This window comes from Saccopteryx bilineata, chromosome 9 (genome assembly GCF_036850765.1).
Source record: "Saccopteryx bilineata isolate mSacBil1 chromosome 9, mSacBil1_pri_phased_curated, whole genome shotgun sequence".
Taxonomy (NCBI): domain Eukaryota; kingdom Metazoa; phylum Chordata; class Mammalia; order Chiroptera; family Emballonuridae; genus Saccopteryx; species Saccopteryx bilineata.
Genome location: NC_089498.1, coordinates 19,233,716 through 19,250,101, shown reverse-complemented (window position 1 = coordinate 19,250,101; position 16,386 = coordinate 19,233,716). Strand labels below are relative to the sequence as shown.

At 42.8% G+C, this 16,386-nt stretch overlaps 1 protein-coding gene across 1 annotated transcript in view; it reads right to left on the bottom strand.

The window, feature by feature from the left end:
• Positions 1 to 469: 469 nt before the first annotated feature.
• Positions 470 to 16,386, bottom strand: part of CDH1 (cadherin 1) — a 99,380-nt gene continuing 83,463 nt past the window's right edge. The window contains exons 11-16 of the mRNA XM_066243182.1: positions 10,985 to 11,130; positions 9,755 to 9,979; positions 9,209 to 9,439; positions 5,346 to 5,476; positions 4,168 to 4,311; positions 470 to 2,158 (exon numbers count right to left, since the gene is read on the bottom strand). Coding sequence (XP_066099279.1) covers positions 1,949 to 2,158; positions 4,168 to 4,311; positions 5,346 to 5,476; positions 9,209 to 9,439; positions 9,755 to 9,979; positions 10,985 to 11,130 — 1,087 coding nt within the window. The 3' untranslated portion in view covers positions 470 to 1,948. The remainder of the gene's footprint in view (positions 2,159 to 4,167; positions 4,312 to 5,345; positions 5,477 to 9,208; positions 9,440 to 9,754; positions 9,980 to 10,984; positions 11,131 to 16,386) is intronic.

Here is a 16,386-nt window from a genome sequence, read left to right as displayed (position 1 = left end):
GCATTATTGCCATTTGGGGCCTGATAACTCTTTCTTCTTCGTGCCGTCCCATGCATTGTAGGACATTTAACAGCATCCCTGGCCTCAACTTGATATGAGCAGCACCTCCCCAGTCATGATAATAGAACCTGTATCCAGAAAGTGCCAGATTCCCTGGTGAAGAACCACTGGTGTATACTAACCTTTCTGACTTGTCTGAAGCTCTGCTTCTGACCCTCAGCTCAGCCCACAGTTGTCTCCCATTGCCAAGGGAATTTTATAGGTTTCACAACATGCACACAGATAGATGTTTTTCAAATTAAGTGACCCTGAAAAGGCAGTTTCTCCCCATTTTGTCCACAGCAGAATAACACAAAGTTCTAGAGACATCATGTGAATATGAAAAGCTTGTTTCTCCTTATTTAGACTAAGCCCATTTATCATTTGTCTTGCCTGGAATTATGATATAATCAAATAAAACCAGTTTGACAATGGTTTAACAAAATTCTTTAATAAAATTTATAAAAATGAGTATTTAGGAACATGTTTACCAGCTTGAATTGTTTTCCTTTTCCACCCCCCAAAGAAAAAAGAAATTATCAGCACCCACACACATATACACTCAAAACTATAGTGGCAGTCTACACAGAACCACATTAGAGTAAATGGCTGAAAAAATCAAGACAATTCCAAGAAGTGGTTGCGGGGATGATTTTTTTCCTTTGAAAAACAGTTGACAGACAGTAAAGCAATTTAGATGAACTTCTGTGGTTGTCAGAGGTGTCTTGATGGTCACCTTTCAACTAAAAGAACATCCAAATTGAGGTTCTTCTTACTCCCACCTCCCCTGCTCCTAAGAAAAAAATTAGATTTTCCAATATTCTTAGTGTTCTTGGAATTTGGGGCAAATGTGTCCAGATCAGTATTCTCTGTGAATGAATATCAGCAAAGGCAAGTAGCTGGGGATCCTGGGCCTTGGGTACAAACCACGGTACCAAGATCTTGGTCGGAAGCACATGTTGAAGTTCTTCATTTTTCCAGAATTTTCAGGACTAGAGGTAGAGCCACCTCGATCATTCTCAGCCTCAGTTTGCTAAATTGCCAGGCTCAGGGACAGTGTCGCTCCTGCCATCTCCAAGCCCCCTTTCATGCTTTGCATCTGCTATGACAAGCCATCTTCTCTCTTTGGCTGCAACACTTTAGGCACTGTTCTGAGTCTCAACATTTATCACTCTTTTGTTCTAGTGATAAACATTAAAATTAAGTGGCACCTGAAAGCTCATCACCTTTTCTGATCCAGGCTCCTTGTTTGGAGCCACAGTCCCCCATAATGACATTCGCATAACAAGCATTCTCAATCAGAACAAGTAAATGGATGGATGTCCATTTCAAGTTGTATACTCAGGAGATGAAAAAGAAAACTGTTAAAGGTCTTAAGAGTATACAATACCCAGTCACAATGTAGCGAGACTAAGACACAGCCTCTTGCCCTAACAGAGCCCAACAGTTTCTGCCTCAGAGAACTCCTGTTTGGGGCAATATGTAAATTCAAAAGAAATACTAGAGAATATTGGAACATGGGACACCAGTGCAGTGACAGGATAAAAAAAAAGTACACAAGTTAAAAATAAATTTTATATATATATACAAAATAATAGGGCAGTTGATGCCTCCCCTTCCTTATAAAGATGAGACAAAGCCCTTAAGAAAATTTGCAAGTTGCAAGCTTACAAAGAGTGATAAAGAAGATGAAAGGATTCAAGGAGTAAGTCAAAATCATTCTAACACACAGATCAGACCTATAAAGTGGAAATTATAACTACCCTAACTGCATCACTGATCACAGTCACTCTCCCTCAGAAATTCATCTCAAGTGAAGGGAGCTGAAGGACCACCAGAAAAATTATTCCTACATTTCCCATCACACGAGTATTGGGGCCCATCTTTCTCTGCATCTGTCCTGGGTCCCCTAGTCATCCTCGCCACCTCCGTACATATCTGCCAGCTTCTTGAAGCGATTGCCCCATTCATTCAGGTAGTCATAGTCCTGGTCTTGGTCTGACTCCGAGGAGTTCAGGGAGCTCAGACTAGCAGCTTCGGAACCACTTCCTTCGTAATCAAACACGAGCAGAGAGTCGTAAGGGGGAGCGGTGGGGTCACTATCAGCAGCCTTCAGGTTCTAAAGGAGAAAAAAGACAACAAGATCTTTCAGTAAAAGGAACCACACACCTATCATCTTACACAGTTGCCTTCTCTTGGTGCCTCAAACAAACTGGACCGCATGACTAAGCTACCACCCTGTAGAGCACCAGGAGCAATCAACACCAACAAGGGACATTTATACGGACTGTCATGGAAAATGGACAGGATGTGTTATTAATGAAAAGAAAGTCATGGGGGAATATGCAGAATATTTCCCCCTAAACCAAATGGTAATTATATGCAGGCAGGGAGGTAGAAGCACCAACCAATCTGGACAAAGGCTAAAAACAATGAGGACAGTCACACCAATCCACACAGGCTGCATTTCAGCCCAAAAGGCCTAGAAGGATGAATACCAAACAGTTCATTCTGGTGAGTAGACAGAGGAACTGAGAAAGAGTCTACATTTTTTTTCTTTATATATATATATTTAAAATAGCAAGCCATATTCTTTTTGTAATAATAATAATTTTAAAAAGCTACAATCAGCCTGACCAGGCAGTGGTGCATTGGACAGAGCGTCAAACTGGGATGCAGAGGACCCAGGTTCAAGACCCCGAGGTTGCCAGCTTAAGTGCGGGCTCATTGGGTTTGAGCAAAGCTCACCAGCTTGGACCCAAGGTTGCTGACTCAAGCAAGGGGTCACTCGGTCTACTTGTAGCCCCTGGGTCAAGGCACATATGAGAAAGCAAAAAATGAACAACTAAGGAACCTCTATAAAGAATTGATGTTTCTCATCTCTCTCCCTTCCTATCTGTCCCTATCTGTCCCTCTCTCTGACTCTCTCTGTCTCTGCCACACAAACACACACACACACACACATACACACCCCTACAAACAGATGTAATAACATGCAAATACATGTGAATGGCGGAAAGAACCTCAATCCAGATATATCTAAAAAGGATAGTTGAAAGTGGCCCTTCCTGTTGCCAGTTTCCTCTAAGATCCAGTGGCTAGAATGGATGTGGCTTGGTCACTTCCATCACTGCTGTGCTTAGTCTTTGGTGACAACAATTCCCAAAGGAGGCTAAAGCAAAGCTAGACCCTACCAAAGACTTGCCACAGGCCACTGGACCATCAGAGAAGCCCTAAAAATCATTCCATTAACTGAGCAAGTGATCAGGTAACATGGTTAAGAAAAAAGATCCTGCTAGACTATACCTGTATTAACTTATTTTTTTGTTGTTTATCTCACCACCACTTCTTTTTCATCTTACCCTACACTAATTAATTTAATGTCCCATTTCCCATCTTCCCTTGCAGATAGGACCAATCTTGTACAGTTCTGGCCACTAACATATAGGATGAGAACCTTTCTTGCACAACAACTAGCTAGAAGAAAGATTTTTGCCCTCTGCTCTGCCCTTCCTACTTCTTCCCGACTGGAATAGAGACCCACAGTCTGGAAGTATGGCAGCCATCTTGTGATCATGAGACAACTAACAGGAGAAAAAGGACATACATGTTTGTGCCATGTTGCAGGAAGTTTAGGAAAGGCTGCTGTCCCAGCCTCAACTGCTTACCCCAGCCTTCCGATTGCAAGAGGTAAATCTACTTCTATCTGCTTAAGCTTCTGATATTTATAGCTGAATGCATTTCTGACATACAAATACAAATGGTATTTTGCTGGGCCTCAGACAGACTTGTGATACATATTTAACACTGACAAATCATCAGTGGGTTGCAGGGGAAAAGAGACCTCTTAAAGAAACTAAACTGGCTCTACTTTGAATCTCTTGTTTCATTTCTAGTTCTACTAAATCCTTTCAAGTAATTTTGCCATACGGACTTTGCAAATTCACCATATCAAAATGCGATTAGTTTTAAAACTCAATGAGACACACACACACAAAATAGGATTTGGGGATCATGCAAGATGAATATGTGGTAAAAGACAGAATCTAGACTTTCACTTTTGACACAGCTGCTCCTTTTTAAATTTAGAGATGAGTTGCGCCTTGGCTTTTCACTTTGCTTACTTACTTCATCAATAAAGTTTCCAATTTCATCAGGGTTGGCAGGGCGGGGCCGGTACTGGGGCATGCTCAGGAGGGTTGGAGCCACATCATTGCGAGTCACTTCCGGCCGAGCATCCAGGCCCCTGTGCAACTGGCTCAGGTCAAAGTCCTTCGGAGAAAAGGGTAAAAGCATAGCGAAGAGTAAATCAGAAACAGCCATAACCACACGGTTCTATTTGATTTGACTTGGTACTGGATAATGCCTTAAGTGCCAACTGTATGATATTCACAATCATGTATCAACGGAATCTGAAATGATCGTTTTCAACCTAAGAGTGTCCAAAACAGCATTGGAAGGAAATATAGCATAAAAGGATTGTGAGGAACTCTTATGGATACAGATGAAGACAGTTGTACCTTATTTAACCCGATTATTAGATTATTATTCAGCAAATATTCACTCTCTTTCCACCCTATCAGGACTCTGTGATAGGGCCTATGCTACTCTTTCTAAATACAAACTTTCAAAACTTCTCTGGAAAACTTGAGGGTATAAGGCAAGTAAAGACCATCTCCAAATTAGGAAAATAAAGAAAGCCTAAAAAGCCCTGGCCGGATAGTTTGGTTGGTTAGAGCATCGTCTTGAAGCACAGAGGTTGCCAGTTCGATCCCTGGTCAGGACACATACAAGAGCAGATTGATGTTCCTGTCTCTCTGTCCCTCTCTCCCTTTCTCTCTAAAATAAATACAATAAACATTTTTTAAAAAGTCTAAAGAGTTAACATTTACAGAAAGCAAAAAACAATTTAGCATAGTTAAAATAACTCAATGGAAGCAAAACATTAAGACAGATTAGTTGCTCCAGGTCAAAGATCATTTGAATGAAGTTCATGTCCTGAGACTAGCAATGTGGAAAGTAGGCTCTGAAGTCAGACTACCTGGTGCTGATGCTTCCTATGATTTTGGGCTAACTGCTTAACTGATCTATGCCTCTGTTCACAGTACAGTAAGCAATCAATAAAGGAAAAAGAAGGTTGCATTGATGATGATGGCCGGTGACAATGTCTATGTTCTTGGGTAAAGCTTTAAAATAATAATATACAAAGTGACACAGGGCTTTTTCAAATGTCTGCCTTCTAATCATTGCTTCTTCCAAATAATGAGGCTGCCATTAAGATTTTTACCACAGTTTTAAAAACCCACCTGGTCCTCTTCTCCACCTCCTTCTTCATCATAGTAATAAACGTTATCCCGGGTGTCATCTTCTGGGGGCAGTAAGGGCTCTTTGACCACCCGTCTCCTCCGAACAAACAGCAGAAGCAGCAGAATCAGGACTGTAAAGCAGGAGAGACAGTGATGAGTGTCAGAGGTCAAGGAGGCCCTAAGCAGCAGCTGTCAGAGAGCACCACTGCCTTGCATACCAGGCAGATGGCTGTTAAGACAGCTCATGTGGTAATGCTCACCCCCTCGAAGGTAACATATGCAAATACAACATACGGACAATTATATGTGAATTCAAGTATGATCTTGAATTCCTATCTGGATCTTAAACCAATCAGTTATTTTCAAGAGCAGTGGTAATGGTATGGGCAAAGGCCATGAGGCAGGATCACGCTTGGTGTGATTAAGGAAGGGGGAGGTCAGCGTGGCTGTAGCAGGGTGAGTGGTGGAAAAGAAGTGCTGAGGAGGGCAGAGGGGTAGCCAGGACATGTGGACCACTGGAATACTTCGGCTTTGGTTCTGAATGAGTTGGTGCCATTGAAGTTCTTTGAGCAGAGTTGGGCCAGCCTAAATGTGATTGATACATGCATATTATTGTTAATCAGTTATCAGGGTGGGGCATAGACTATTGAAAAAAATCACCTGGTATATTTCTTATCTTCTTTTAATATAAAGTCAAGAAAGTAAGCTTTAAAGACTTTTAATTTCCAAGGTTTTCATCTGATCTTGGGATGGTTCTAAGATATACACAATTAACATTTAATTTTGAAAAAATATTAAACTATTTAATATAAATGAAAAAATATATATAATTCAGTGTGTTTTCTTTATAGATGCTGTGTGGCCCAAATACCCATATACCTATATATGACACCCTAGTGAAGCATTACTGCAATGAAACAGGAGGTTATATAAACCTGGGGGAATGGTTTCTTAGAAGTACCCAACCTACTGATTGTTTCTGAAATCAGAAAGAGTCCAAGACCTTATCCAGAAGAAGCAACATAACTCCCTTGGCCATGATTCATAAACAAGAATATGGAGCACTTGTCTGACCAGGCAACACAGTGGATAGAGTGTAGGACTGGGACGCAGAGGGCCCAGATTTGAAACCCCAAGGTTGCTGGCTTGAGCACAGGCTCATCGAGCTTGAGTGCAGGCTCACCGGCTTGAGCCCAAAGGTTGCTGGCCTGAAGCCCAAGGTCACTGGCTTGAACAAGGGGTCACTTGCTCTGCTGTAGCCCCCCCTCCCTGGTCAAGGCACATATGAGAAAGCAATCGATGAACAACTAAGGAACTGTGACAAAGAATTGATGCTTCTCATCTCTCTCCCTTCCTGTCTGTCTGTCCCTCTCTCTGTCTCTCTCTCTCTCTGTCTCTGTCACACACACACAAAAGAATATGGAGTGCTTGCTAGGTGGGCCAAGACCTGTCTCAGCACTGAAGACAATGTAACCTGCAAGCAGTCCCCCATCCACACAGAATTCAGATCCAGTGAAAGCCAGAGGCAGGTTATCGTTTCCAAAAGGTTGCTTCTTATGAAACATTACTTACATGTGACTTAAAGACAAGTAATCAGAATATGGCGTATTGCTATCACTTCAGGAAGCCCCATCCCTGCTGTACCAACACTCCAGTATCCCCAGTGTCTCACACAAAGCCTGGCACAGAGTAATCAATCAAATACTGATGGACTACATGAAAATTTTCACACACTGGGGCCTCTCTAAACATTCTTTAGAAGTGTGAGTTCTATGTTTGCCCATAAGGAAAGAGAACTTGGAAATCTGAATCTTGGCATTGCTTCTGTTGTAAATGTTGTTTATTCATATCTGAACATTCCACAATGTTGTTCTCAGCTCCTGTGTGTAATGAGATATACCCACAGCAAATTTAGGCAATGCTAACAGAGTATTTTATTTTATTTTATTTTTTTTTATTTTTTTTTAACAGAGTATTTTAAATATAATGACAATCTTTAATATTTTCCTGAGAATGAAAGTATTAGTAACTACTCTCCCCAAAGCAGACTGGCCTATCCAAATATAATTTGCTAGGTCTTGTGTTACCACGCCCAGAACAACAGAAGAAGGTGAATCAGCTAATTCCATGGTGGCAATAAAGCCAGAAGACTCATGGCATTCTAAATAATGCTCGTCTTCCTTCTCAATTTGAGAGGACACAGGCAGCGGGGGGCAGGAGCAAACAGATATACAGCAAACATTTCTTAAAGGTAAAAAAATAACCCCTTCTTTTTTTTTTTTTTCAAATAACCCCTTCTTGAACCTGTTGAAGCAGCAGCAGACAAGATCAATAATGCCTGGGCCGAGTCTAAATTAAAAGCCCCAGCATTGGCCCTGGCCGGTTGGCTCAGTGGTAGAGCATCGGCCTGGCGTGCAGAAGTCCCGGGTTCGATTCCCGGCCAGGGCACACAGGAGAAGCGCCCATCTGCTTCTCCACTCCTCCCCCTCTCCTTCCTCTCTGTCTCTCTCTTCCCCTCCCGCAGCTGAGGCTCCATTGGAGCAAAGATGGCCTGGGCGCTGGGGATGGCTCCTTGGCCTCTGCCCCAGTGGCTCTGGTCGCGACAGAGCGACGCCCCGGAGGGGCAGAGCATCGCCCCCTGGTGGGCAGAGCCTCGCCCCTGGTGGGCGAGCCAGGTGGATCCTGGTTGGGTGCATGCGGGAGTCTGTCTGACTGTCTATCCCCGTTTCCAGCTTCAGAAAAATACCCCCCCAAAAATACAAAAAAAACAAAAAACCAAAAAAAACCCAGCATTGGTCCAACTGCTCTCTCTAAGAACTTTCTTCAACTCCAACCACATTGGCCTCCTCTCTGCCTTACAGAGTGCAGTCAAGCCTTCCTCTCCGTGCCTTCCTATGGTGGGAACCCTCACGAATGCCCCTCTGCCTACCTGGATTCTGCCATGCCTGTAGCATGACATCCTTTCTCTGCTACCACACCTTCTTGAGACTTAATTAACAGCCTCCTCTCTGACTGCAAAGGCATTCATGACCTAAACTACTGAGGGTTTTCTAACTGACTTGTCATCGCTACATTTTTGAAACTGGAAAAGCATTTGTGTCAACCCTAGGTGGGTTCAAGTGATGTAAGTTTAAAGACTATGGAAAAAACTGCCACATTTTTCCTTTTCTCCAACCTTTTTCTCCTTCATCCTTTTAGTCATTGATACTCACTGTTAACTCCACACTCCACCCCCACACTCTAAGGTTTTTTTTTTAAGATTTTATTTGATTTTACAGGGGGTGGGGGAGGAGAAGTATCAACTAAAGTAGCTTCACTTTAGTTGTTCACTGATTGACTATCTTATGTGCCTTGACCAGGCAAGCCCAAGGCTTGAACTGGTGACATCAATATTCCAGGTCGACGCTCTACACACTGCACCACCATAGGTCAGGCAAAACCTCCCCCATTTTAGAAGTCCAGTCTCAGAGCCCTCTTCCTTTTGGGAGCACACCTGTGCCTTTCCTGTCCTCTACTTTTAACGAGGCCCGATGTTCTGTGCTTCCCTCTCCCAAGCTCTAAAATCCCTTCTTCTGCCTCCATAACTTGTTTCCTGAGCCTATGCAACCATCTGGCTCGCTTCTATTACCTCTATGACTTTATAAATAAACTTTTTATAGAAAAATAAAAAAGAAGAAGTCCAGTCTGGGACCAACACTGACCTCTGAAATGTTCAGCAAGTGCTAAACCTCCACCATTTTATTTATTTATTTTTATGAGGTCAGTTGAGCCCAACCGATGACATATCCCAGGAAGCAAGGTCTCAGATGCTCTAAACCTCCCTTGTTTTAGAAGGCAAAAGTACACTTGTCAGCTGTACTTACTTAGCAAAGCAAGGATGCCTCCAAGAATCCCCAGAATGGCAGGAAGCTGCAATCCCGCTTCGGCATAAGCCATGTTCTTCCTACAGCCAGTGACGGCCCCTTCACAGTCACACACGTACACATCCAAGGTGGTCACCTGGTCTTTATTCTGGTTATCTTCGAGCCTGAGGTTTATTTTGTGCTCACCCACCTCTAAGGTTTTCCTTGGCTTCAAAATGAGAGATTCACGTTCTAGAGGAAGCAACAAAAATAAGTTTATTGTAGAATAAGATTAGTCAAGAATTAAAAAGACATTCCAAAACTGAGTAAAGAAAAGAGAGCTGCTTGGGTTGCAGATCACTGGGTTGTATGCTACAGGGTCATTCAGCAAAGAAAAGGGACATTTGATGGAATGCCTCAAATGTAGCAGGGACAAGGAAACAAACACCAAACAAAAGGGGTGGCATCTGCAAATTGAGATGGAAATTGCAGAAAAGGAGGTGAGGCGGGGGCAGGGGAAGCACGCAAGTCAGAGCCAAGTTTCTGAAATAAGACTCAAGTTCCCACCTTGGTCGTTGTACTCAATGGTCCAGTTGACACTTGCCCCATGTGTCAGTTCTGCTGTGAAGGGAGATGTGTTGGGGGGGAGATCTGGATCAATGATGTTGATGATGTGAGGCTGGGGATTCCTCTGGCAGAAGTCCATACTCCGAGGTTCTGGTACGGGGGCGTTATCATTCACGTCGGACAAGATCAGGAGAAGGGTTCCCGTTCCAGTAGCAACTGGAGAACCTAAGAGGAAGTACACAGGATATATACCACAGCTTGGGGACACTGATGAATCCTGAGTGCCTCCCATCAGACCGAACCCAAGGCTTGTCCTGGCTCTTCAGGGGACACCTGCCCAAGGAGCCTCCTGTCTTGCCATTTTCAGGACATCTTCTCTCCGGGTTGGGCAGGTCTCTGACATACTTATTCCCCATTTTGATAACAGCTGTTCAAATTATTCTTCATACCAAGGGCACCCTTCTACTTCTTCTTTACCTATCTTTATCCATCCATTATATTTCTACTACCCAAGGAGTCTTCATTGCCCCGCACCAGTTCTCCCTTTTATGAACATCTATGGCTTTAAGGTCATTATCCAAGGGTTGAACCTTTTAAAATAGCTCCAAGTTTTCAAAATAGATTTGGAAGTTCATACACCTTTCTGTTTGCGTTCTTTTGCATCCTGAGGCAGCACCTAGCATATGGGACCTGGGACGCTGATGAGCGAGAAGAAGGAAGGGAGGAGGCCGGTGGCTTTGGGGCTTGAACCTAGGACCTCAGCATCCCAGGTCAACACCTTTTCCACTGCACCACCACTGGTCAGGCAAAATAAATTTTAAAAAAATAATGACAGTCCTTACGGAGCACATACTATGCAGCAGGCACTGTTTAGACACTTTTTACACTAACTCATTGAACTCTAATGGGATATTGTTATTTTGTCAGATAATAGAATTGAGGGATATAGAAATTAGGTAGAAAGTCCAAGGTCACACAGGTATGAGCTTTGTCCTAGAATCTACACCCCAGGCAGCCCATCTGCTGTGAGGAAGGAGAGGGGTTCAGGTATAGAGGGAGTGGTGAAAAGGAACTCCTACTTGACCTAAATTATTTGCATTTTTGACAATGAGAATGCTTCTGTTCAAGACTAAAAGAAAAAGAATGAACTCAGGCCTCCAAAAGGAGGGTAGGGATCCAGGAAGCAAGCTAGGTGAGGCAGCAAAGGCCAAAAGGGAAGGGTGTCCTTACCATTGTCAGTAGCTATAATGAGGGCCGTGTACGTGCTGTTCTTCACATGCTCAAAGTGCTCTCTGTCCATCTCAGCCCGAGTGAAAATAGCACCGGTCTCCGGATTAATGTCCAGCCAGTTGGCAGCATCCCTCCAAATTCGATACCTGAAAAGGCACAAGCTCTGGCTTAGAATGGGAACGGCAAATAGCATGTAGCTGACGAACTCTACAGCTTCTCTTTGTTGATCAGTTCCAACTTCTCTACATTTTTTACTTCCACATTAAAAAAAAAAATCATACCTATATAGAAGTTGCCAGAAAAGCATAATGACTATGCATGTATCCTTTGCCTAGATTCACCCACTTTTACCATTTTGCTGTATGCAAAAGCTGTTATACGTATACATAATGCCTTGCTTTGTTGAACCATGAGAATAAGGTGCAGACATGATGTTCCTTTACTCATAAATACTTCTATGAGTTATCTCCAAAGAACAAAGGCATTCTCTTACATAACCAACAATTTGGTTTTCAATTTCAGAAAATATAACTGATAAAATATGATTGATAAATATATGGTACATATTCAAATTGTCAATTTTCCTAAAACTGTTCCACATTGCATCTCTGCCCTGATTCAGGACCCAATCCAGCATCATGCATAGCACTTGAGTTGTCATGTTCCTTTAGTTCCCACTAATTTGGAACTGATTCTTAGTTTTTCTTCCTTTTAAAATATGCAGGTTGGTTGTTTTGTAGAAAGCCCCTCAGTTTGGGTTGGTTTGATTGTTACCCCATAATTAAATTAAACTATGCATTTGGGGGGCAGGAGCAAGAATATCCCAAAGGTGACGTGTCCTTGGTGCAGCTCATTAGGAGGCAGATATATAACGTCCTTTCACTGATGTTCACTTGGATGGAGGGGTCATCAAACTTCTTCACAGTAAAGGTACTTTTCTCCCTCTTTGCAATTAATGTATAATCTGAAGAGAGATGATTTGCTTACCAAATAACTTTAATCCCATAGATTTACCATCAATAATTCTTGCCTAAATAATGAATACTATGATCCTTATGTATTTTTAAAGGCAAACTCTTTCAGAACAGCTCCCTAGAGGATACAGGAGTTCTCAAATGATGGTGACTACTCAACACCCCAACATTCCTATTTGGAGATTTGGGTTGACGCAGTGACTTGGGGATGGGCTGCTGCATTGGCATTTGATGGTTGGTACGTATAAGACAGGTTAAAGCTCCTTATGGCCTTGCAAGCGAAAAAATGTTTTATGCAAAATGCCAAGAGAGTTCTTTCCACCATCTTTCTGTAGCACCACGATGGTGTACATGAATGTGCTGTGCTGATGCTCTCAGAATCAACAAAAATGGGAGGCACACACCAGGTTTTTATTAGGCCATGCTCCAAAGGTATATTCTGGTTTCTAACTGTGATGATGAAGCAAGGTTACATTGGCAAATTGGAAATCACCGATAATCAAAGAGCTGAGGAAATTATTGTGAACCTGCGGGCTGGTTAAACACGCATAGAGTGATCAACCCCAGATTTGATGTGCAACACAAAGGTCCTGCTCCCATCCTATCAGTTTGGTGTCATTGTCCTGACAACCTCAGCGGGCATCATGGACCATGAAGAAGCAAGACAAACACACAGGAGGAGAAATCTGGGATCCTTTTTCTAGAGAGGTATTATATATATGCAAATAAAATACCTCTATGGACAAAAAAGAAAAAGAAAAGCCAAAAAGAATCCTATTAAACACCTTATTAGGAGTACCACAAACAACACTCAGAAGAAACAAAGGCCTAAAAAAACCAGATACACTGCTCAGTTATTCACTGGAGTCATAGAAAGGCTCAGAAAGGGCAGCAAAGAAATCTAAGGGCCTTGGATACCTGTGGGTTTATTCTCACCTTCCTTAGAAGTACAAAACAATGGACCAGAAGAGTGGTCTTTATCAATGAACTTGTCCCTGAACTTGACCAAAGAGAGGCTTTGAACTACCTATTTCACTACTGTAAGCTAAAATACCAACCCAGACTGGAAACTATATAATCCTAGGTTGTATCACTGCACAAAACACTACAATATTGTCATTGGTCCTTTACTATCCTTTTGAACTTTGATTAAAAACATATCTTATCAGCCCTTATAGTTGAAACCACCTAGACAAATCCTTGGATTATGAGCAGTGCATTGACCACATGTACAGAATTACAGCATTTTAAAGCAAATCTCAAACATCAGAAGACTTCTGTAAACACTTCAGCATATATCTTATATAGATAAGATTTTTAGAAAATACATAATCACAATGGCACAAACACACCCAACAAAAACAATAATAATTACTTAATGGCATCTAATGTCAAGTCTATGTTCAAATTTCTCTAATTGCCTCAAAGGTATCTTTTATAGTAGGACTGTTGAATCTGTATTCAAGCACAGTCTACACATTCAAATTAGTTGATTAGTTTCTTAATACTTTTTAATCTATAGCAGTCACCCTCGCTATTTGCCATTTAATTTGTTGATGAAAATGTCACTTGTCACATGGCCTGTGGTGGTGCAGTAGATAAAGTGACGGCCTATAGGCCCTGGCCGGTTGGCTCAGCGGTAGAGCGTCGGCCTAGCGTGCGGAGGACCCGGGTTCGATTCCCGGCCAGGGCACATAGGAGAAGCGCCCATTTGCTTCTCCACCCCTCCGCCGCGCCTTCCTCTCTGTCTCTCTCTTCCCCTCCCGCAGCCAAGGCTCCATTGGAGCAAAAGATGGCCTGGGCGCTGGGGATGGCTCTGTGGCCTCTGCCCCAGGCGCTAGAGTGGCTCTGGTCGCAATATGGCGACACCCAGGAGGGTCGCAACATGGCGACGCCCAGGATGGGCAGAGCATCGCCCCCTGGTGGGCAGAGCGTCGCCCCCTGGTGGGCGTGCCGGGTGGATCCCGGTCGGGCGCATGCGGGAGTCTGTCTGACTGTCTCTCCCTGTTTCCAGCTTCAGAAAAATGAAAAAAAAAAAAAAAAAAAAAAAAAGTGACGGCCTGGAACACTGAGGTTGCTGGTTCAAATCCCTGTGCTTGCCTGGTCAAGGAACATATGGGAGTTGAAACCTACCCCCCCCCCTCTCTCCTCTAAAATGAATTTAAAAAAATGTCACTTGTTGCCTGACCAGGTGGTGACGCAGTGGATAGAGAGTTGAACTGGGACGTGGAGGACCCAGGTTCAAAACCCCGAGATTGCCAGCTTGAGCATGGGCTCACCTGGTTTGAACAAGGCTCACCAGCTTGAGCCGAAGGTTGCTGGCCTGAGCAAGGGGTCACTCAGTCTGCTATAGCTTCCCCCTCCCCCATCAAGCCACATATGAGAAAGCAATCAGTGAGCAACTAAGGTGCCACAGGAAGAACTGATGCTTCTCATCTCTCTCCCTTCCTGTCTGTCCCTTGCCCTATCTGTCTCTGTCACACACACAAAAAAAGAAAATGTTACTTGTCATATAATTCCCATATTCTGTATTTAGCTGACCACTTCCTCATGACATTTAACTGGTTTCTTCATTCCCTGTAATTCTTCAAAATCAGATCCTAACACTTGATTAGAATCTGTTTCAATTTTGTTTTCTCCAAAAAAGATTTCTTCAGTGGTGCTGTGCACATGCTATTCAATTGAATCAAGTGGCGCATCAAGTCGAATTGTCCTTGCTTTTTAAGTAAATGTTACAATTAATCAGAAGATTTGGGTGTTATCAGCCTCATTTCTCCATTTAAAAATTACCCATCACCCTTGACCTAATGATGCTAGCAGCCCCTAAGAAGACCACTTTAACTGGACCCTTTACACAGCTAATCCTGTGCAGTGCACACATGGTTTAAAGGTGTGCCCTTTCATTCAGAATAAAATTAACACTTCCAGAATAACCTCAGAAGTTGAAGTCATACGTACACTCTTTTCGTCTGTTTAAGTTTCATAAGTCACAGACACTAAAGCTAAAACACAAACATCATGCACAACAAGAACACACTCAATTACCAAGCAGACTCTACTCTGGATTTATACAACATTTTTATAAATAGTTCAGAGTGTTCTGACAGGTTCCTCTATAGGAGATATTAACAGGTAGGAATCTCTCTCTCTGAGAAGAGGGAGTACAGAGGGAGTACAACAGAGGAAGGCCTCTATTGTCCCTGGAAATCACACTATTACTAACAACACACACATTACTAACAACACATGTGTCATACCAGAGAGGTATGGGGCCACATGCCGAGAAGGACGTTTCATCCTCAGCTCCTGCACGGCCAGGTGCAGGAGCCAAGGATAAAACATTTGCTGTAGTGTAGACACTCTGTGCCAGAGGTCTGTAGGCCAAAACAACAGAACTCCGGCACAGAGCATCTAGTTCTGGGACTTCCGGTTAGGCCATTAGGGGATCTTTGACCTCACTTCTGGCCGGCAGAGCAGGGAGCAATGGAATGCCACGGAGGACGCATATCTGGGGGCCCTGTGATCGTCATTACCAGCAACCACATAACCACAGCAACCATCATCCAATCTACTGTTCTGGGGTGTCGTGGATTTCTAATTGACTATCATTACTGAGATAAGTGAGGGGGAGGCTGGGAGAGGCGAGGGCCTGTGCTACGGGTGCCATTTCCCGCCATTAGAAATAGCAGCAGCCATTTTAATTTACATAAGATGCAACTTGCAGAATTTCAAGACAGCATCTGGGCTCAGGTGTTTGTCAACTTGAGGTCAAAGCTTGAGAATCTGGAAAGGTGCCACTTGGAGAATCAAGAGGCGTGCCACTATGAACAGGAAATTTGGAGTGCCTAAAACCGATTACCAGACACTTTTAGCACCCTGAAAAATATAGCTTGGCTTTACTCACAATTTTTCCCTCTACGTACTTTTGTGAGACTTTATTCTCAGCGTTAAATAATATCAAAACCAACAAAAGAAACAGATTGACAGATGAAGTTAGTAGCGCTTGCTTGGGCTTAAAGTGTACAAAATACCAACCTTCAATTGAAGATTTAGCCAATGAACTTCAGCAACAAAAAAGTCACTAATAGGCAGGTTAGTTAAAGAATTCCCCCTCCCTCACTTATCTTAGTTCACGGCACCCCACACAAGTTAAATAATATCAAGATCAACAAAAGAAACCGACTGACAGATGAACAAAGAAATCACTAAGCAGGTAAGTTAAATAATTAGTTTTTGGTTTATTCAATACAGTTATATATTACAATTATACATTTTTGTTATTTAAACTATAAATATTGTAAAATTATGGTATTTTTCTCGAAGTAACACACTACCTGAGTTATGCTCGGTTTTCTGGCAAATTTTGACACACCAAGCTCAAAAGATTGCCCATCACTGTCCTAGTCAAACCCAGCTCTCAAAAGTCTA